Source organism: Syngnathus typhle, linkage group LG8, assembly GCF_033458585.1.
Source record: "Syngnathus typhle isolate RoL2023-S1 ecotype Sweden linkage group LG8, RoL_Styp_1.0, whole genome shotgun sequence".
Lineage (NCBI taxonomy): Eukaryota > Metazoa > Chordata > Actinopteri > Syngnathiformes > Syngnathidae > Syngnathus > Syngnathus typhle.
The window spans coordinates 10,490,708-10,514,142 of record NC_083745.1 but is presented as its reverse complement, the minus strand read 5'-3'; the positions used below and the strand labels follow the sequence as shown (position 1 = coordinate 10,514,142).

The following is a 23,435-nucleotide window of genomic DNA, read 5'->3' as shown; positions in this document are numbered from 1 at the left end:
TCAGCAACCCGGTGGAAAAACAGATGGTCTCAGGATGCGACAACAGCTGTTACGCAACACAATTATTAAAAACTAACTAACACCGGGACCATTTTTGGCATGATACAAACATAAGAAAAAGAAGAATAACTGAAGCTAGCAACTGTAGTCTATATATCCACTAAAATAATCCAGAATTAAAGTGATTAAAGAGATCATGATTGACATTCGTGCCATACTTGGAGTGTACTCATATTGAAGAAATATCTGAAGCTCATTTTCGAGTAAAGAGTAAAATTTAGTAAACATAGCAAATGCAGAGTCAGGCAGAATATGTGCTGTGTGAATGTGGGAGAGAAAAAAAACATGTTTTGCTTCTGATGCTGTCATTTTTCAATGCACGATTTGGGATTTGGGCGATCCAATCCTGATTGAATAAAAAGGACACCTCCAGAATTTCTTTCCTGTTGCTGTCGGTGTGCCAGAATGAACAATGAGCATGACAGAATTGATAAATGTCAGCTTGCTGTGTGTCACTCACATATCGGTTTCATTCCCAGGCTAGGGACGCGGATGCGCTTTTTAATAATGTCGTGTTCCCTTGGTGGGATGAGCCAAAAGTCACGAAAAACAATTTTTGTTGAATGATGTAATGCCAGTTTGCCTCATTAAGCTTGGGGAACATACACTATATGACGTATCTCTGAATACAGATGAATTATTCTTGGACATTTTTAAAAACATACTTACATCCAGAAATTACTAGATTTGAGATTTTGATTTATTTTGATTAGATTTTGGCTCATGTAGTTTATGGTTGGTTACTTGTCTGTACAAAAGAACGCACTGTACCGTCTAGCTTTTTCAAGTCACATGAAATAGTTTTGGGAGTTTGGCACATGGTATTCCATATACGTACAGTCAATGATGCACTTTTGATGATGACGATCACAAGCGTAGCGTATTCTCCGCACTACAAGGCGCACCTAAAAACCTCCAATTTTCTCAAAAGCCGACAGTGCGCCAATATTGAGCCTCTACAGCAGGCCTGTCCAAAGTCCGGCCCGCGGGCCAAATGTATATATCTTATATATGGACAAAGTTTTGAAATGGGCCATTCATTGAAGGTACGCCTTATAATCCGGTGCGCCTTATAGTGCAGAAAATTAGGTATATTAATTTGCAAAACTAATTTTGTCATCAACATTTTCACACATTTCATCTAAGAAAACAGTTGGATGGGAGATGTGGGTTGATGTAATAATTGTCAGGGCTCTGAGAAAATAACATTTTCAATTTGCGGCATTGACCTGGAGGGGGACAGAGCACCTGCATTTATATGATTGGAATTGTTCAGCCATGAAATCTGACAAAATGAACCAAAAGAAGTGATAACCAGGTTCACTTCTGGGTCCAGTGTTATCTCTAATTCGATTACCTTGGAAATCTCTTCAATCTCATCTCAACAGCTCTCTGCAGTCTGATGAAATGGCTGGATTTTTAAGTAGAGAGTGACAGGAAGCAGAGAAAGGTGAAAAATATTTGCCAACCTCTGTTCCAGCGAGGAAAGTCATTTCCAATTCTGATGAAACAGATGGTCTACTTAGTTCATTTGCTTCCCAAACAGATTTTCCACCATGCGGTGTAATGAAAAGTGTCATGTAACCATATTATTGTGAGTATATCAACAGAGTGTAACCAAGATTGAACGTACAAAGGGTGAGACGTTTGAAAAACATCTATCGCCCTCTCAAGTGACTTTTGAACCATTCATCGCAATGCCTTTGTTTCGTTCCACCTGTTAATTAAGACGAAGTGACAAAAATTCAATAGGAGCTCGAGCCACAGCTCGCTTTCAGACAAAATGCAATCTATTCTCACTAAAGCTTCTAATGCATTGTATTGAGAGATTGTAAGTCTGTCTTTCTAAAGGTTGTTTGTGGAAAATAATGATTTAACATATTTTTCTGTTTGTGATTTGCACTTCGGGGCCATTACAGTAAACCATCCCTTTAACCTTTGCAGATGTCTCTAAGAATTTCTGATAAACTTGATGTGTTAAATTGAACAAATGTGCATCGGCTGTTGGAAGGAATGGAGAGACATAATCCTCCTGTATTGTGATTGAGCCGAATCGAAAATGAGATAATGAGGATAAACTGACCTATTTGCAGGGCTGTAATGAAGATGAACAGAAAATCCTGGAATGTTTCTGGGTGTGAAAAGGTCAGATGAACTGATTCAGCCTGTTATGGAAATGAATTAAATTTCATGCTGATATACAGCATGAGATAGGATACGTCGGCATAAATCCCGCCCATCAATTTCAGTTCCAAAATTACTTTTGTTCACTATCTTGTGGTAAGGAGAAGGCATTTCTGTTGTTGCCATGGCAATATCTAGCAACTTTAATGGTGTATAATAATGGTCAATCAGGCTAGAAACCTTGTGATCAGGGTAAGGGCCAGGGTGGCTGTTGTGCATAATAGGTGCTCACCCTATTAAATTACCAACATATTTTATACCTAATTGGTTTTGAAAATACATTTTTTGGCTTAGCTTCCTTTTTTGATACTTTTGCATATTTTGGAGTGTCAAATTGAATTTGTCAATTTGGAATCTCACAAATAATTCCATACTACACAAATAATTCCATACTGCACAAATAATTCCATACTGCTGGCCACTAAAAATGGAAATAATCTGTTTTGAACTCCAACAAAACCTTTATTAGCTATAAAAATGTTATAATAATATAATATATGACATCTTTTGTGTAAAATCATTTGTCACTTTGTGAATCGTAACAGTTCAGGGCCACACACTTCAATTTGCTGACACAAGCTTGCATCTAAGCTTCCCAAAACAACTTCCCAGTTCTTTCTTTCAAACTAGAAGATCTATGATGTAATGGAGCCTGTAGGAGCCATTAGACTTTCTGTTGTACACAGAGCAAACAAAAGCAGATATAACAAGACAAAGTGCTCCCCAGGTAACCGACAGGCAGAGATGACTTAAGACCTGTTGTTGTTTATGGCCATGTTGGGGGCCCATCTTTCAACTTTGTGAGGATGCCGGTCGGGTATCAGTGTAGCACTGATTAGAGAGGTTTTTTTTTTTTACTTTGTTGCTGGGCTACATTTCACCATTTCAGTCATTTTCTACAAGGCTGCTGTATATTTTTTTATTTCTTGTTATCGCTGTGTAGTTAAAGTTAGTTCTCAGATGGCCAGGCTGGCAGACTATGCTTTACCAATTAAAAGCACCATCATTATATTTATTAATGTGATCAAAGCGTACCTTCTGCCATATTGTAGATGATGTACACCCTTCTGCTTTCGAGGCAGCCTGTACATTAGGTGAGTTAATTTCCAATAAGGATGAGCACATATAATGAGACGCAAGGGTGAAATTGGTGCAAAAAGTCATTAAAGTGCGTGTGAAATGTATTCAAGTCTTTATTTTAAGGTTTCTAGTTAGAGAAGAGAAAATGAGTCATGATCTAAAATTGAATCTCCAGCCAAAGAAAATCCTCTGAGGCGAGTATGGATTTGTTAGAGGATATTGGGGACAAATTCTTAGAAAGAAGACTGGATATAATAACCTGCTCAAAACGCAATTTAATTTTGCACGAATGAAAATCATCTTCACCAAGCAGTCTACCGCGGTGAAATATGTGACTTGCAAACCACAGATATATAAATGCAGATATTTACACCTCACTACAATGATACACTCATTGGCCACAGAATTAGTTTGGCACTAAGATTAAATGCAAAAGCTACACTTGCCCACAAAATTATTGGAACACTTACGTTATTAAATATAAATATTTAAAAATCAGGGTCACAACAGTTATGTACTGAAAAATCAAAGTGTTGCTATATTTGTGGAGACTCATTTTTCCAGAGGTCCACTTATATTATTCCTTAGTTATTTTGGGTGCTTGATTTCTTCAGTCTTGAGAACCTAAATGTCCCAAGATTGACTTAGCCAATAAAAAACCTTCCACTGCTTGCTTGCTTCATGATGAATTTATTTTGATTTGTGCTATTGATGAGGGCTCTCTCAGTTTGTTTCCAACATTCTTTAAATTGGCAGACGAAATGTCTCTGTCATCTCACTTCTCACTTAATTCTGCTACTAATGTCATGTTGTCTTTAATCAATGAAGATTAATGAGCCTATCCGAGAAGAAGCCATGCAAGTCCGAGCCATGACATTGTCAATCAATCATTCAGAGTTTAATTATAGTAGTTTTCGTACCGAAAAATAAAACAACACTTTGAATTGTCAAAAATAACCCCTCCTGCCATTCGTCCACAACAGGCCTCAAAATAAAGATAGACATGTTAAAAATAATAATGCGTTTTTATGTCTGGATATATCGACCATGGCCCATTACTACTTCCAGTATAGAGTGCTCCCTTTGGAAGGAACTCTGGAAAAGAATAAAATAACAGTTTTACTTCTTCTTTATCTTACGCCAACAATTCTAAAAGTAGTAATACCTTTGTTAGAGTCTCAATCAAAACTGAGGAGCGTCATCTTCTTAATGATTAAATTCTGTCTTCTGTCTGGATAGACATCAAGATTGGTGATTTTTTTTTCTCCCCCTTTGGTCTACTCATTTCTTTGCTCTCTACTGTTATTTCCTGTGTTCAAACATGAAGCCAAGCAAAGAGGAGATTTTATATTTAGGTGCCTCGGGGGAGCCGGTCTCAAACTCATTAAGAAGCTACCTAGTGAATTTGAGATAAGCCTTATAGAATGACAGGTGGGCTGAAGTTGCTATTTAATAACCTGAAGGGTGTGTGTGTGGGGGGGGGGGCATTTTGTGCTTCGTATCTGTGTTTTTAATTCTTGCACCTAAACAGTATTCCCTCCCACTAACGTCTGGAAAACTGTGCTGTAGAGAGCGTAATTTTGAAAATAGAAATAATTAATGAAGCATACTATCTGGCGTGACGGAACAACATAACAACAACATATTACTTGGCTTGTGTTTACTAGAATAGATACCGCACTACTATTTGTATGCTTTTTGATACGTCTAACTGGATGGTAGGTTAATTGGAAACTCTAAATTGTCATTAAGTGTGAAGGCTAGTTTGTCTATGTGTGAATGACTGGCAGGATGTAACCTGCCTACTGACCAAAGTCAGCTGGGATAGGCTCGCGACCCTCGAGAAGGTAAGCAGTTCAGAAAATGGATGAGATACCCCTCAGAAATGTTGGACAAAGTACCTGTGGAAAAGCAGATCCGTGCTTCCCCGTTTATGCTGCTCCCTCTGCAATCCTCCGAAGAAATTGTTGCCATTTTTCACAATCAAAATAATCAATAACATTTTATTGCATAGCTTTAAAAAAAAAAAAAAAAAGCCAATAAAATATTAAATGCATGCACTTCACCAAAGAGTAACAAAAACATTGTTAAGAGAAAAACCGTCCTTTTTGGACATTTCAGGATGTGATTTATGTGGGACATTAATGGTTTTGAAGAAAGTAACATTTCTTCAAGCTCTACAATAAATTTAAGATCCATGGAAACAAAACGTCAATACAGTCGTCACTATCGTTAACACATTCATTTCACCGGTGACAAATATTCTTGCCTAAGCTCTGTGCTGCTGCATTTATGCTCTCATCATTCCTTTCTGTAGCTTCAGCGTTGTGAATATTTTAAGATGGCCACACCTTACAACAAGTATATCATGCATCAAGTGCATAATAAACTAGTGACTTGTTTTGACTGAAATTTGTCCCCGTCCTGCGAGAGGAGTCAGCAGGGCATTCTAATGAAGGCGATCAGTGTTGGGACTACTCCAAAGCCAAGACCTCCTTTTAGCCACCCCGGTCACACCAAAATCATGAGAGCACACAGTATGCACAATATTCCAATTAAAATGTTTAATCTTTGCTATAGGTTTACCGAATTCCTGGAGCCCTTCGAACGAGTCATCCAACCAGAGGAGCTGTGGCTCTACAAGAATCCGCTGGTTGAGTCCGATCATATTCCCAAAAGGGTCATGTTCGTAAGTACCTACATTATATGCATTCTCATTTATTGCCAACTTGATAGCAGCCACATAAATGGTGATTATTTCCATGTAGCTGAACCACTTTCTTTGTTTAATTTATACACATTTGTGCAGCAGTAGAATCTTTCCTTTAGGATGATTAATAGTGTAGATTCTCATCTGTGGTTCAGCTGATTAGTATTGAAGGAGTGTTAGAGCCTGGGCTTAGATGACTGTAACTAATAATATTCACGCAATGTTGAGCACGTACCGTCACGTGTACTTTACCGCATTGTGGAAGATTTGGTGACAACCATGGAATTTAATTTGGATTTAATTTCACAACCTGTTACTATTTTAAGACACTCCTGCAGTTGTGTGTTGAAATAAAAGATGAGATTTATCTGTCAGAGGTTATTGTGGTCATTTACTGTAATTTCCGGACTACAAAACACATCTGATGAAAAGTGGCAACAGCTAAATTTAGCTGACCCTAACTCAAATACTGTGTAGTGCCTTGATTGATAAGCTTTTTCATTTCGTAAATAATATTTTGTTAACACAATAACCAAGTGTATATCTCAACTGAACCTTTGGCGTATGTAATTTTAAAGACAATGCATTAAAATCCACAATATGGCTTTCGTGGTGGTTTAATATAAGATAAATTGAATTACTATTTTTCAATTCTGCGTATATAAGTCCCGATCAAGAATGTATGTCATCATCATCGCCACCCTTCTTGGAGATTAGTTTCTGAACTATACGCTAAGTCATGAGCCTCTCGCCAGAGGCTTGCTTGATTGAAAGATCAAGTTGTGATGGTAGACTGGAAACTTGAAAATGGCTACTTAACCCAGCTCACCTGAAGACAGCAGAAGAACTTTCTTAAAAATATGAATAGAACTCCCTGGGGTAAATGAGGGCAAAAATAATTGATCAGCAGGAGATGGTACTTTTGAAGAATGGGAGGGAGTGACAGGAAGCAGCGCTGACACCTTTCACTGCAGTTGTGGCACTTCAGAATTTGGCACTCGGAACACTTTTCAAACCTTTCGGTGCACCATAAAATTATTTCAAGAATTGCGAGTGAAGTAAAGCAGGCACCCCCGTCATTCTTGATTGCACTCTTGAGGTTCTATATTAGTAGACAGAAAACTAAACTATTCCGATTTTCGTACCCGTCACACATCGGCACGTAGGATCTGAATGGAAGGCGGTCTCCAAGTGCCCACTTAACAGATCTGCAATTTCCCTGTAGACAACTTTATAGCATCCCCTTGCGGCGGTCTACTGGCTGTTGCTTCTTAATGGAATCTATGCAGGTCAACCTGCAATCAGTGTCTTCTTTCACCATGTCAAGGACTATCGGCACGCTGCTGGCACGTGACATTTAACAAGAATGAGAACTGTTGTGGGGATAAACAAGTGTTTTTATGCCAACAGAAGTTCAAAACGCCTTCTTTGTGCATTGTGTTTCACGCAGGATCTGGAAAAATAACAAATAACTGCATCTGCATATCTTCACACTGTACCTCACACCAGGCTTGCACTAGGCACAAAAATAGAGCCCCTGGTGTCACCCGTACACAGCAGTTCTTCAATTGCATAGTAGAAGTAAAAAAAAATGACACATATTCATGCAATGACTTTGAATTTGGTCTCCTTTGGTGCTGTAAGTAATCAACTGACGCCCTACAATACTTTGGCATCCTTTAAAAGCTTTATAATCTCTGATGCACTTTATGGTGGATGCTACCACATCAGCCATTCAGCAAAATTTTCCACACTGGACAGAAATTTGATGCATTAATAAAGGTCCCAAGCCTTTCTGTCCGACAGCGTCCTGAAGAATGTGAAGTGCATGGAAAAATCTTGCACTTCAAGATTGCACTTCAGTGGACAATTTATATAAATTGTTACAATAAAATAGATAAAGATAAAGAGCCTTATTTTCATTCCCAGAACAGGTCTGCCGTAAAGTGCAGTCTAATTGTGCTTGGGGGTTGAGTTTTCATTCTTTTGGTATTTTTGTAGAAGGGCGGAGTTAGAAATTGATGCATCGTTGTGGGACGGAGCACACCTTACTTGGAGCAAAGTGGCGGAAGAATATTGGACTTGCTGGGGGTTCATTATAAGTACCTTTCATAAGGAACTGCAAGATCTCCACTTGCGAATGATGTAAAATTGGCCACAGCAAAGTTACCAAGTTAATAAGAATAACTCTGAGAAAGGACACAACAAAAACTTCTATTGTGTGAGGAAGCTGAGTTACTCGGCATGTTTTTCAACACTGTTATTATCCAAGAATTTTTTTTTTTTCTAGTCGAGGTTAAAGTCGCTGGGATTGTAATTTCCAAATCTGACACCTCAACAGCTGGCGAGACATGTTGGAGACACAGTTGCTTGGCAGGCCTGAAAACACCTTTTGCGCTCCCTTCGAAGAGACAAAGTAGCTCGGCACAGGGATGTCTTGGCCTCCATGCTTAGGCTGTTTCCCCCCCTAACTTGCCACAGATAAGTGGAAGAAGATGGATGGGTCTTTTTCTTGTAAAACTTCCTTCTCCCTTTGTCTTTCAATCATTTAACAAGACTTACTGCAGATAGATAAGGAAAAAAAAAGACAAAATCCTTATCTTTTCTGCCAGCACTGTCGTTGTGTCCTTGATCAATTAACCTAACCAAAAAGACCTGATACATTAGTGTATCTCCTAAAAATGTATGTCTCTCTTTTCCTGGATCCCTGAATCCATGGATTACCCTCATCCTTGTCAGAGGGTACCTTATCATTCACGTCAAGTCAGGTGGGATAGATAGACAGACCTCAGTATGACCCCACAAATAATAAGTGAAATGAAAATAATAAAGTAAGAAGTGAAACTGCTGTAATGAAGCCATTGCCTGCAACTTTTTTTTTCCCCAGCTGGAGGAAAGCCCCAAATAATGCTGAAAGCTCAAAGTAATGGTCTGTTAAAACCCTCGTAACAATGAAACAGATTGTTTTTCTGACGTGTTGAGAATTAAGTCGGTCATTCCAAATGTAATTTCATATCGGCAATACGTGACCAATGCCATGATAATAACTGTACACTGTTTATCTTGATTTCCTTATAGGCAATCTCCTTTCTTACTCCTCTGGCGGTGATTTTTGTGGTGAAGATAATTCAGAGGACAGACAAGACGGAAATCAAAGAAGCATGCTTAGGTAGGTGGAGCTAACTATTACAATTATTATTTTTTTGTTATCTAAATGTAATGCTTTTAAGAAAATAATTTTCAAACAATTCAAATTGAATTCTATAGCCCCTAATAAAAACAAATCTCAAAGGGGGGCCAGTGCAATTGTGTTTGGAGGCGCACACAGCAAGTTGATGAAAAAGTGGACTTGATTAACTACAACAAATCTAAAATCATTCTACCCTGTTATGTACAGCACTCTGTTGTCCAAAACTAATATAGCTAGGAGGGAATGTACGAATTAAAATGTTTTTTGTTCATGGTACCAAATCTGAATAATGACCCCAAATACTCCGAGGGTATTTGGCCAGCTAATATATAGTGCTATAAAAACTACTTCATTGATGCCAACATGAGCCTACGAAAAGTAGACTTGCACACTGCCTCAGTAAGCATTGGGATACTGAGTACATATGTACACACACATTACTATCCAAATAGCAATTTGCAAACTGGGCTCCATATGAGACAATGCAGCAGGCAAGAGTCAATCCCCATATGGAAGATCGGCCATCTTCGCATTTGGAGTTTAAGGGGCCAATGGACACGTCATGCCCCATTTGTACAATTTGTCCAGATTAGCAAGTTCAGAAATATTTAGACAGTGCTGCTCTTCACAGCATAAACACATTTAATTTCATCACATTTCATTTTTATTTAAATCCTGGCAATGTAGGGTGAATTCAATTGGCTCACCAGTCAGATAAATCTTCGAGGGATTGTACCCTGGCTAATGATTAGCCCCAAGGGTTGCCTTGATAGCTAATTAAGTAGATGTCCAGTACTTGCAGTAAATATCAGCCAACAGCAGTCCTCCCATTACCCAAGTTAAAAAGAAGCAGACATGTCTTCCCAATGAGATTATTATGAAGTTGGTGCACCTACTGAATTGTTGCTATTCTTAGCACAATCAATGGGTTGTTCTGAGACAGCGTAGTGGCCTTTTGTTGGGCACTCATAACTGATTGCTTCAATTTATTTTCAAAGTATTTAGAGCAGGGGTGTCAAACTCATGTTTTTCGCGGGCCGCATTGTAGTCATAGTTTCTTTCGAAAGGCCATTATGACTGTCAACTCAAATAAATGTATGACCACCTCATATTATATACAGTAAAAGCTGCAAAACAAACTGACAACGAGTAAAAACTGGTCAAATATATTAAAAAAAAAAAAAGATATTATTAAAAGTGAAGACAATTTGCAATTCTAGTAATGACACATGAATTTGTCTTTGCGGTCCACATAAAATGATGTGGCGGGTCGTATCTGGCCCCCGGGCCTTGAGTTTGACACCTGTGAATTAGAGACCCTCGCTTCAGGTGGGTCATCCTGTTATATACATATATGATTAAGTATTAATCATATTAAAAAGTCATACATTTAATGTGTTGAATACTGTATTGAACATCGTTAGGCCACATGGTCGATCATTCGCGTGTGTGCACAAATGTCAGCAGCGTCGAAGGTCAGTTCTTGCATGCTCTGAACGCAATTTTGTACTCGTAATTTCCTTCTAAGCGCTTGTAATTATAGCACAAATAATTGCCATGAGGACTTATTTGACATATTTTTCTGTCTCAAGCTATCACTGGTAAAGGCAGTCGTCATGTTTATTCGATAAGTAGTAAATAAATAAACGGATGAATGAATGAATGAATGAATGAATGAATGAATGAATAAATAAATAAATAAATAAATAAATAAATAAATAAATAAATAAATAAATAAATGAATAAATGAATAAATGAATAAATGAATGGATGAATGAATGAATGAATGAATGAATGAATGAATGAATGAAACTAGTATTGGTCTATTGGTACTCACCCGTCCCTTGCCGGTGGCAATGACCAGCCTTTTCTCGGAGACAGGGTAAACAAGACCGTTCCCTCAGAACAATTTACTGTAATTTCAGCAAGCCTTGAACAAGAGGTTGAAAACTGTTCTATAATGCTTCACACTTTTGACAGCATTTTTAAAGTCATGTCAAAGACGTGAACACCTGCCTTTAGGTTTTGAATTGAAAGGAAAGTCAATATCGCCTTTATATGTATATATATATATATATATATATATATATAATGAAAGAAAAAGGGCAGCTACCATTAATCAAAACTCATGCAAAGATATTGTAAATGTGCGCAGTCAACATTGAATGACTTCTAAACCTTCTGTGCTTCATTCATGCAGTGATATTGTTTGGATTCCAATTGATCTTGTCTTTTGGGCAAGACAGCAGGGGGTGATTTAGAGGCTATCACATCTTATAAATCGTGAAGCGCTTCATCATGCTGTGGCCACCAAGAAAGGCGTACGTGTGTGTGTGTGGGAAGGGGGGGGTTAGAATGTTTTGTATCTTAGAAATTGAAAACCTTTTTTAACTCCATTTGTCAGTGCAATATGTTCTACTCCTACTTCAGCCAAGTGTCGTTGAAATGGTGTAGCAATCTATCTCAATAAGATGTATGTTTAACTATACTTGCAATTTTCCCTCCCGCAGCAGTGTCACTGGCTCTCGCCCTGAATGGAGTTTTCACAAACACTATCAAGTTAATTGTTGGCAGGTAAGTAAAATGATATTATACATTTCAAAACAGGTTGTAAGAACGTCTTATGATGTACAGCACAGGTGTCAAACTCAAGGCCCGGGGGCCAGATATGGCCCGCCACATCATTTTATGTGGCCTGCGAAGACAAATTGTGCATCAAATTCGTGTGTTATTACTTGAATTGCAAATTGTCTTCACTTTTAATAGTATTTCTTTTTTCATATTTGACCAGTTTTCACTCATCTGATTTGAAAACAACTTATTTGTCAGTTTGTTTCGTAACTTTTACTGTTTATAATATGAGGTGCTCATAAATTTATTTGGGTTGACAGTCATAATGGCCCTCCGAAAGAAGCTATGACTACAATGCCGCCCGCGAAAAAAGTTTGACACCCCTGATGTACAGGATTTACAAAAAAATTCAAACAGATGTGCTGTAAGACTGCCTACTCTAACAGAGCAGAATATTTGGAAGCGCAATAAAAATTGAGCGTTTACATAAAAATACATGACAAAAAATGTGAACTTTTTTAAAAAAAAAAATATTACGGACATGATTCCAGTTAACATGCACCCTTGAAAATGACTAAAAATAAATCCCCAATTTATTGAAAATCAATACATTGAATGCTTGTGATTGGCTTGGTTGGTGACTAGTCCCTGGTGTACCATGCCTATGCTTAATGTCAACTTAGATAGGCTCCAGTTTACCCACAAACCTAACGAGGACAAGCACCATAGATAATAGATGGATGGATAAAATAACGGTGACGGGCTACAGTCTGTTGACACTACCTGTAAACAAGAAACAATGCTCCTGCTTCAGCTGTAAGTCACAATATTAATTTGGAACCTTTCTCCTGAAGTGCAAACAACAGTGGCAACGTTTGTAAAGTGTCGAGCTAGACACTCGACAAATTTAGACTGAGAATTGTGGCCTTAGTCTCAGTTCAAATTAACATATAACCCAATTTGTTGGTTGTGTTTTACGCTCAGACCGAGGCCTGATTACTTCCAGCGGTGTTTTCCGGACGGCCAAGTGAACGCAAAGATGTTGTGTACCGGGGAGGCTCATTTGGTCTCGGAAGGTCGCAAGAGTTTTCCCAGCAGTCATTCCTCTTGTAAGTAGCAGTCACATCTTTCCCAGCTTATGAAACATAACAGAAGACAATGCACCAGAATGTACTGTAGTATTCTAAAATATTTCCACAAGAAGAGCATTGATGGATTTGTCAACTTCATGCTCTCATGTCTCATGTCAGCTTGTTTTGTAACATGGCCAACATATTTGGCCATAGTCTGCTGTGCATGTCCATTGTTACAAAATATGTTTTCATCCTCTTCCCAAGCTCTTATACTTCACAAGGGTGTTTAATAATTCAAGTGTTTTCCTGTTGTCCAGCTGATTAATGTAAAGAGGCTTGCAAGCGAGGAATCTTTGCTGCCGGCCACAGCAACCGCAATGTTATGCTGCATTTTGAGCTCAATACAGATGGACTAATTACACTGAGGATTTCATTTAATATGTAGCATTGAGCCATGCCTAAAAAGCTCTTTACTCATTACTCACTTTATTCATGTTCTTGCTTTACTTAAAATTACAGATGAATCCTTGAGTGTAGCCGTACTTTTACCAAGCAATTATTTTGAACGAATGTTTTAGGGGAAAATATACGGGTGTCAGATGGAGCCTAAGTGAATATATCTGTGATCAACTATGTGCCTCCACATCTAATTAAGAAAATGCAAATCCAAGAGCATGCTGCAGTATATGTTTTTGCATAGTGGAGAAGCGCCTTATGTGCAGAGAAACCCTTGTGAATGCATTTAAATCCCATAAAACAGCCTTTACTTCCTTACACCTTAATGAAAGACTACGATTGATAAACAAGAAGCAGCAAGGATATAAATATTTCCAACATGGGCTCGAATAATCAATATCCTGTGAATAGCTCAGTCTATAAGGACTTGACTGTGCAGACTTGGCCTGAGGGTGAAAGCACAGTTGGTTTCAATCTGCCAGGGTCTTTTTCTAATCTTGATCTCGCCGGTTTTTCTGGTTTCCTCACATATGCTTGATTACAAACAGGTACATAATGGTCAAATAATTGGCTGCTCTACTGAACAATATGTGTTTTGACTGCAGATTGAATTTGAGGGTATTTATAGCTATAAATCAACAGTGTAGGAAAAAGTGGGAGGCGCATTAGTAACTGTAACTCTGAAAAATGATGGGATGATTGGCTGCTCTGATGTTTCAAGGTCAGGTGGACATGCATGGTTGCCAATAGGACTGTTTCACTTGTATACTTTATTGATGATGTAGCAGTAAGGGGAATTCTGAAGTGCTTCGGAATAGATTACCTGCTCCTCCTCAGCCAAATGTTTCAAAACTCATTGGAGGGTGCTTCACAGTGCCGTGGTCAATAACCCAAAGCATACAACTAACACAACTGGCTTTTTAAAGGGAATGAAGTGGAATGCTACACAATCACCAAGTCAGTCCCCAGACCTGAATCCACTGGATGAAAACCAAACCGAATGCAAAATCTCCCAAGAAGAAGCGGGGACGGAAGATGGTGTCAGTAAAAGCCTGGCAGCGAGTCACCATGGATTAAATTCAGGGTTACCTGTAGTCCTATAAAAAGTGGGCAAAGGCACATAGCTTGCGTGCAAAAAAACTCCAATTAAAAATGAGACTTGTTCACACTGCCCCTTTTAAAGTGCATAAGTCCACCTGGGTTCTTTTATTCTAACGGCTATTAAATCGGTCTGGGACTCTCAAGGACAGTTTACAGTTTAATAGAAACAAGAGTAGATAGAAACAGTTGCAATGCCAGCACTAGGGAGAATATTGGAAGTCACAAGTCTAATAACCTCAGAACATTCTCTCGGGGTACCTCCTACTTATATATTACTATCTTTGTCAATCTGGCACTGTCAGCATAAAAGCAGAAAGCACAGAAGGTATAAATCATAAAACTATGGGTTGGTATGTAACATAAAACTATGTGTTGTGTGTGTGCAGATAAGAAAACAGGAGGCTCGTAGAATGTGATGTCCTTGGAATGGACAGAACAAAACATGAACTTCAAATTCCTTGAAGTGGTGTTGAACGCAAAAATGATAATGGTGTCCATGTCCCAATAGTATTTGGACCTTAGTGTACACTGTAGTTGAAAACTAAAATTTATGAGTGTGAATGGTTGCCTTTCTGTAATGTGTCAGCATTTATCAATACCAAGTCTAGTAAATTCTGTTTCCAAGTGAAAAAGAATAGGAATATTGCGATTTGGGCCATTTAACTTTAAAACATTTACTTCCTGTTTCTAGCTTACCTGTGACACTAATGAAGACAAAATGCATTGATTTCTTTACAATCCAATAATTATTTGCGTGAATCAGCTTCTCATACATCTGCTTTGGGGAATATTGGCAGACGTGTTCCAAAAGAAGTGACATAGAATTTACCGGCACTATGTGCAGAATTAATCACAGCAACACTAATAACCTTATGTTGTTGCAGTATATGTGTAATTGAGAGAACTCTGAGATGGAATTATGAGAAGCATTCATATATCACATCTGGAATAATGGGGGAATCTGATCCTGCCTGTGTCCATCCTCATCATTTTTAAAAAATATTTCCAAGCTTTTTGTGGGACAAATTGGCGACCATCCAGATTAGTGATAAGTATCTTCAAACTGAAGTGGAATCTGGAATCAACCAAGTATCACTTCTGGCAGGTTGGAAATCTGAGGCGGGTGTTGATGGGCCTTTGTAGATATGAACTGCATCAACAAAAAAATCCCGTTTCAATACAGTTCATCTGCTTATCATATGTAGTATTGAAGATTTTCTCTGATTAGCTTTCCCTTAATAATTTGGTCAAAGAAAGATAAGTACAGATGCCAATAAACACAGTCCTAATAAAAAAGAAAGCTGCTCTCCCTATTCATAATCCCCTTAAAAACTGTCAAACATCCATCATAGAAATTCAGTGCTTACAGCAAGATTGAATTGATGGAAGAGTAATAATAAAAAGTCAGTTAAAATAGCATCAGTGTCAAAGTGGACAGTTAATATGTGCTGCTGTGGACTGATTTTGTATTTCTGTATGAAAAATTCAAAAGAGGATAAAAGAGAGTTTTGCACAAATTTTGCTGTGGTGGACAATTCTCACACCAGCATCTTCACTCTCATTGTGCATTTTTGTCCGTTTCCAAAATGACTGCCAACCAATATAATTGTTATTGTTGCAGGAGTGAGAGGGGAACATACTACACTTTTAAATCCACCAGCTGCTCTCAATGGCTACTTTTGCACTGACAGCAGTATTTTGTTACGTGTCTCATAAAGGCAATACTCAGCATATGGCACTGGCAAAGGATGGCAATTCAAACTCTATATAATATCAAATGTGAACACACTCCAAATAAGCCAACATGTGGGCCAGCATTGCAGGCTTGAATCAGGTTTGAAGTTAGTCTTGAAGCAAACAATTGTGGGCAAGAAAGGATATTTTAAAAGGCAAAGGTAGCCTTCCTCCTCCATTTGTCACACCAGGTGGCTACAGTGAAGAACTCCTAGCAAAACATCTCCTGGAATGAAACTCTGAATTTCATTACGAACCTGCAAATGTATTCTCCATGAAAAGTTGTTTCTTTTTTTGAAAGATGACATTCCTCATCGCGGGTGTCGACCTTAAGACACGGTGTTCACATCCATCCAACCCAATCCTTTCTAAACGATTTCTGTATTTTGAGCATTTAAAGTCAAAATATTTACCCTTTCTAACGTTTCTAAAATCTGACACCACTTCCATCTACACAACAGTCAAAGTTGCAAAATGTCCCAGTCTTCTGCACATCTTTAAAGAAACAACTTTCTCTTTGACCATCAATGGTCCGCCAGCTTTCCGGAGCTTAACGACAAAGCCCTTGATCGGAATCTAATGAGTCCTCCGTGTGAACTGTTTAAACAGAAAAGAGGAAAAGCTTGCAGATACTTTTCAGGTCATCAATATGGGTTTATATCAACATAGTCCGTTTCACAGTAAGATAAAGACGACATTTCTTTACGTTGATTATTGTTGGTTTTTTGGTCGTGAGCTTGTCATGACACATCAAGAAACAAAACAACCGTAAATGTTTACAAAATAACAGAGATTTTGTCAAGCGTGTTCTCCAAAATACAAGCGAATCTTCAATGGGCAGAAAGTAGATGCAGTAAATAAAAATATATATCTTATTGTTTAGTTTAAACCAGGTAGCTATTAAGTATAAAATGTCGCTGCTGCCCTCTGATCAACCTTTAAATCATCTGAAAATGGTCCAATAGAAAATGTGATTCAGTCACTGATAGGCTGTGAATGGGTAAATCATGCTTAAGCGTTTTTGTCAAAAATATGAACAAACACCTTTATCTTTTGCGCAATCATTTGTATACGAGTCATTTGTAGGTTATTGAAAAATATCTCTTTGATGGATATTAGGTTTTTCAAACAAATCAATAAGGTTCCAATGATAAGGACAGAAAGAGTTTTCGAACAAGAATATCTAGCGGGCATATTTACTGCACAAAAAAGGAAAATGATAAGTGTTGTTTGGAAAAAATGTCATTGCTGCCGGGTAAACTCTTTTCCAGAGTCTTTTCTGTTTTGGCGGTTATTTTCCTGAACTGTTCCAGGATGTGATTAATTATTTATTCGGACCAGTCCTTTTATAGATTACCTATTAACTAAAAATAAGGACAAAGGAGCTCATCTGCAGTATTTTTCCTTAGATTAAAACTCCGATCAGTCTCTGGAATCCTTTACAGTCCTTCACATGACCCTGAACAAATCAATGTCGTGTTCTGAGTAAAATCATATTTAATATAGATAACTGAGGTACATTTTGTTTGTCAGTCAAGTAAGAAAATTATGATGCTGCAGAAATAGAATAATCAATCTGTGTGTGGGTGGCCAACGCATGCATGTCAAGTGTTTTAACCACTCAACTCATATGCCTATAGGGCTTCCTCGGTTTCTTCCACCAGTCCACACTGACCTGAACAGTTCACAGTGTATCACAATGTAAAAAGTTCATATTTTTCTGGAGGCATCTGGAGGTTTCTCTATTGCAGGGGCCACATCGTACTTCATGGTGTCCTTTGGAGGGTCACAAGACCTGAAAGTCTGGAAATTGAAATTATATTCTATGTGGCTTAAAGATGAATAGAGAACTGTGATCTAATAACTCTAAAATTGCTCATGATTTATTTTTGGTCTATCTAATAAAGTTCTGGCTTCAAGTAAATCATGGTATTTGATTATAAAATGAATTAAACTGCTTGTACACACAATTCATTAAAATTGATTGTATTTTTTTGTGCAAAGATGAATCATTTGTTAAGTGTTTATTGTTGATCAAATGTATTATCACAAATAAAATCAGGTCCTTCTTTAAGTTTTCTATGCAAAATGCCCTTCAAGCTGGTTTGTTTTGCCATGTTCAAAATTCTACAGACCGTAGGCGTCAAAGGTCGTCTTGGCTATTTTTTATCTCTGCCTGTTCTCCTGCTGTGTTTTTCACCATTTTTCAGTTGAAGGAGCTTTTAGAATAGCAGGACTATCTGCAATTTGTAAAAACAAACATGTATCACCATTTTCATGTTTTTTATACACTTTGAGAAAATAACGTAGTTCCTCCATACAAACATAAAACCGAGAAAAGGTGATAATGGGAATTGAAATTTACCTAGGTTGGGATCAAGAAGTTTACTTTATTACGTGTTCCATAATTTATGCTGCAAAACAGAGAAAGTGATGAATGGTAATTGTTTTTCACTTATTTCTCCTCTGCCAATTTGATGTTGACATCTTTAAATGTCATCTTTATTTTGAATATTTTTAAGTAGTTGACACTTACACTGATTGGTCATAATAGAAAATTGTGTGCAAGTAATCTCTTTGTTCTTCCCTGTGACATTCTTTTCTCATTCCAGTTCAGCTCTACTAAGGCTTTTTAAGCACACACTCCTGGCCCACCTTTTTGCTATTCTCATTCACACAGTTGCAATTCTGTCTCTGTTTTGCCATTAATAAAACATTACATCTCATACAGAAGAGTGAGGGAGGAAACTGATGGAAAATTCATGACTTTTACTATTAGTGTGACATTTTGGGACTGAGAAATTTGAATGTTGGCTACTTTATCTTTGTGTTCTCTTAATTAGTTGCATTCTCTGGGCTTGGATTCACTTCCTTCTACCTGGCGGGCAAGCTGCAGTGCTTTACGGATCAAGGTCGAGGTCGTAGCTGGCGCCTCTGTGCCATGGTGCTGCCCCTCTACAGCGCAATGATGATCGCTTTGTCCAGAACCTGTGACTACAAGCACCATTGGCAAGGTCAGAACACTGTGATGTGTATTTTTGGATATGTTCAGACTACAGCCACTCCATCCAAAATACATTTTGTCCTGGATTAATCAAGCTCAGGAAAGGTGATCTTCTACTCCAACCTTGCAATTCATCCCCTAACTTTCTTTCTTTCTTTCTTTCTTTCTTTCTTTCTTTCTTTCTTTCTTTCTTTCTTTCTTTCTTTCTTTCTTTCTTTCTTTCTTTCTTTCTTTCTTTCTTTCTTTCTTTCTTTCTTTCTTTCTTTCTTTCTTTCTTTCTTTCTTTCTTTCTTTCTTTCTTTCTTTCTTTCTCTCTTTCTCTCTTTCTCTCTCGTTCTCTCATTCTCTCGTTCTCTCGTTCTCTCGTTCTCTCGTTCTCTCGTTCTCTCTTTCTTTCTCTCTTTCTTTCTTTGGGATTTTTTGTCAGCGAAAATTGAATGAAATGCCGTATTTTTGCTTTCGATTGTGCCACCCTAAAAGCCAAACTTAACGCATTTCTAATCAATGTGCGCATCACAAACAGCAATAATGCCTTTCTGTCAAGATGATTCATACTACTACAGGAATTAAAATGACATGAGGAAGAACCAAAATCTTCCAGACAGTTTTGTCATATTTATATGACTCCATGCATTTTTAACACAGCACCATAGATAATTGCTTCAGAGTATGAGTAGGAATTTGATTAAGCACCCTTTGAAAATTTAATGTGACCTGCCTAGAAAGATGAGAAGATGGGAAGATTACATTCCATATATATATGGGAGAGATAATGGTGAGAATTAATAAAAAATATACTTTGTGTTGACAGCATTGGCATGTGGTATTTATCAGTTTTATTGAACTACAATCATCTTGTGTTGATGAAAAATTTTAAGTCGGAGATTAGGGTTTCGCTTGAAAATATGACACAATCTATCAATTTTAAGCCATTCAGAATGTTATTGGCGCCACAACATGACATCAACATCTTCACTCGTTACGCCCCTCTAACCCACGGACCGGCCTGCATTCAGCATTCTAGTATTGAAGCTTTTTTACCTTTGGGGTTTACCATATTTTCCGCTCTTCTTTTTCACTACAGACGTGAGCTACATAAGTCATGGGGGAAATAAAGAAACGACCCCCCACCCCCACACACACACACACACCAATAAAAGGCCACTCTGAGCCCCGTCATCATTTGTTTGTTCTCCCCAAATGTTGTCCCCTTCCCCTCCCAGCAGAGTGTCAGCAAATGCAGCAATAGCACAGCCCATTAAACAACCTAAGGGGGCTCTCAGTGTAAACACAAGCTGGGAAACACCATTAGCCTGGCATTCAGGGGCGTTCTTGATAAATACTAATAGTCCCATCATCCCTCAGCACTTGGTCTTCTGTGGCTTAGCCTTGCATCCCAATCACTGTCACTGTGAAGCCGTCATACTAATTGATTGCATGAAGTCTCAGACTGTTAAATGTATTTGACAGGAGTCAATGAAACATTCATAGAGTAGGCTCATGCATTATACAATTCCTGAATGGTGGAAATTTGCGTTCTATTCCATTTTAGGGCCGAAGGAGAAAGAAATATAGATTTTAATAAGACCTAAGAGCATACACAAATTGTATCGTGTGGAAGTTTCAGAATGTGTAGCTAGAGGCTGAGGGCTAAGGTATTTTTATATCCTCCAAGCTTGTATGATAGGATTTGGATGGATAGTTACAATATGTTGCAGAAGCCTTTTCGTATCCACTAGAGACCAATGCAGATTATTTGCTTTGCATTTCAGTTAATATTCATTAACCTTTGAAGGATATGCACACTGAGGCGGTATAACATTGGGTTTTAGGAAATTAATTGTTGGATTCGTAGCAGTTGTTAGGGTAAAATTGACGATGGCGACATACTTGAAAATATATGCCCTTCTGTGACTATACAGATGCCTTTGTTGGAGGAGTGATCGGGCTATTGTTTGCCTACATCTGCTACCGCCAGCACTACCCCCCCTTTCTGCACACGGACTGTCACCTTGCCTATGCCAGCCTGGCTGCCATTGCACACACATCCTTGCATCATCAGGAGGATCAGCGGCCCACTGACAATGCTACTAACCTCCCCCTGGAAGGCTTGACTGAAGCACCACTATGACTAGTGGCCACCTCTGAGACGACCCTCAACACGCCCAGCCAGCCAATGAACACACCTCCACATTCCCACTGACAAAATGGCTTTTGGGTACATTCCAGTGGACAGTAAGCCACTCCCCAGCATTCTTTTATTTTCATGTTTCCGTGACAACTACTTTTTCGTGTCTTTTATACTGTTTTTGCTTAGCAGCTGTGAAAGTCTAGATCAGGGGTGTCAAACTCATTTCTTTCACGGGCGGCATTGTAGTCATAGCTTCTTTCGGAGGGCCATTATGACTGTCAACCCAAATAAATGTCATATTATATACAGTAAAAGCTACAAAACAAACTGACAAATACGAGTAAAAACTGGTCAAATATTTAAAATAAAAGATATTATTAAAAATGAAAACAATTTGCAATTCTAGTAATGACACGAATTTGATGCACAATTTGTCTTCGCGGGCCACATAAAATGATGTGGCGGCGGGCCGTATCTGGCCCCCGGGCCTTGAGTTTGATACCTGTGGTCTAGCTGTCTATGTAATAGGAAGTTAAGAAAATAAAGCATGACTATTGCAAGGCGGAAACAAAAAAGCTAAGGGAGTGGTTTGGGTAAAGGCGTCGAAATGGCTTGTTTTCATTGTCATTTGAAACTGCTCATTCGGAAATGTATCCGCCAAGAAGCACTCGAGGGCAGCTTAGCTGTACTTTGTAAATACTTGAGGGTGTTTTACATCACTTCACTTTTTGAAAAGCAGTAGCTTTGACTTGAGTGTATGCTTTTTTTGTGTCCACGGTGTTTGATGTAACACATGAATCCAAAAGCAAGTAGCATCCATTAAACAATGTTTTCCCCTAAAGGGAGCGTGATAAAAAGCTCCTAGACGCTTTAATACACAGGTGGCAAACTCAGATACAAGTTTGCCACTACTGTTTCTTGACTTGGCAATGATAACGGGTGTCATGGTAATTACGTATATTGAGAATCAGATTTTTTTGTGAGGGAAAATATTAGGTAAGGGACGTTAAGTATAAGTGCCTAAGTGCTACGCGACTACTCTGGAAGAAGCTGGACCTCTGGCTCGCAGGCGTCATGACTACAGTTATGATTTTGTGGCAGTACTGTGGGTCAAGCCTAACTCATTTGATTGGAATCAGTACATCATGAAAAAAAAATAAGAGCAAATGGACTGAGAACTACTTAGTAGTGTTCTTAAAAGATGTGAAAAAAGAAGTACCGTATTCCCCGGACTATAAGGTGCACCGGACTATAAGGCGCACCTTCAATGAATGGCCCATTTTAAAACGTTGTCCTTATATAAGGCGCACCGGACTATAAGGCGCACCATTAATGCATCACGTCAGATTTTTAATCCAAATCAAATCATTCTCCATTTTATCTTTTTTATTTTAACTTCAGACACAACAAATTACTTTATAATCATAAAATAGTGATCCATAGTCTTTTTGATTCTTGATTCATAGTCTTCAGCGGGCCACCTATAATATATTTCATGACACAATGCAGTTTAAATTTAGGAATGTGGTTCATATATAAGGCGCACTGGACTATAAGGCGCACTGTCGACTTTTGAGGAAATTCTAGGTTTCTAGGTGCGCCTTATAGTCCGGGAAATACGGTAATGTCCGCACCAAAGTTATTTTTGCCACTAGAGATCATAGATTCATATTTTACAGTTAAGCAACCCTATGAGGCCTGTGATGGCAAGTTTGACAGCCCTGCTTAGGATCTCGTTTTGTCATCGCTTATCAAGAATGAAACCAATTCAATAACTTACATCTGAATTCTATTGAGTATTCACAAATTATGACTCATTACCCAACCAGCTGCATTCATTTCAATGAACCCAAATTTCTCTGACACCACAACCCACACACTTTTTTTTTATTTGAATGTCAAAGATAAGATTGTACAAACCGCTGTAGTGAAAGGGTGCTTTAGAAGTGGAGTGGGTTTTTATTTTAACACTCACCCTTGATGGTGTTTTGAAAATTTGAGGCAACGTGTAGTATGGATAGCTACTCTGAACTCTCACGCGACAATATTGAAGAAGTCACCATAGCAACACAAGGATGAATGTCGAACCAAATCTCAAACCCAGGCGGTGAAAGCCCCGCATCCTAACCACTGGACCATCA

At 38.3% G+C, this 23,435-nt stretch overlaps 2 protein-coding genes across 2 annotated transcripts in view; both read left to right on the top strand.

Moving 5' to 3' along the window:
* The window catches only part of vsir (V-set immunoregulatory receptor), a 292,760-nt gene that overhangs the window by 118,931 nt on the left and 150,394 nt on the right, over positions 1-23,435 (top strand). The window lies entirely within an intron of this gene.
* plpp4 (phospholipid phosphatase 4) lies at positions 4,372-21,498 on the top strand. The gene is made up of 7 exons (XM_061284847.1): positions 4,372-4,391; positions 5,905-6,013; positions 9,113-9,203; positions 11,735-11,798; positions 12,780-12,904; positions 19,003-19,173; positions 21,086-21,498. Exons 1-7 carry the CDS (start codon positions 4,372-4,374, stop codon positions 21,292-21,294), a joined length of 789 nt encoding a protein of 262 aa, XP_061140831.1. The 3' UTR covers positions 21,295-21,498.

What these genes read in the sequence shown, in the direction of transcription:
- plpp4 (XM_061284847.1), top strand. Translation starts at nt 4,372, where the DNA reads ATGGCCCATTACTACTTCCA. An exon ending in ATGGCCCATTACTACTTCCA is followed by an intron (nt 4,392 to 5,904) that starts GTATAGAGTGCT and finishes TCTTTGCTATAG; the next exon opens with GTTTACCGAATTCCTGGAGC. An exon ending in TTCCCAAAAGGGTCATGTTC is followed by an intron (nt 6,014 to 9,112) that starts GTAAGTACCTAC and finishes ATTTCCTTATAG; the next exon opens with GCAATCTCCTTTCTTACTCC.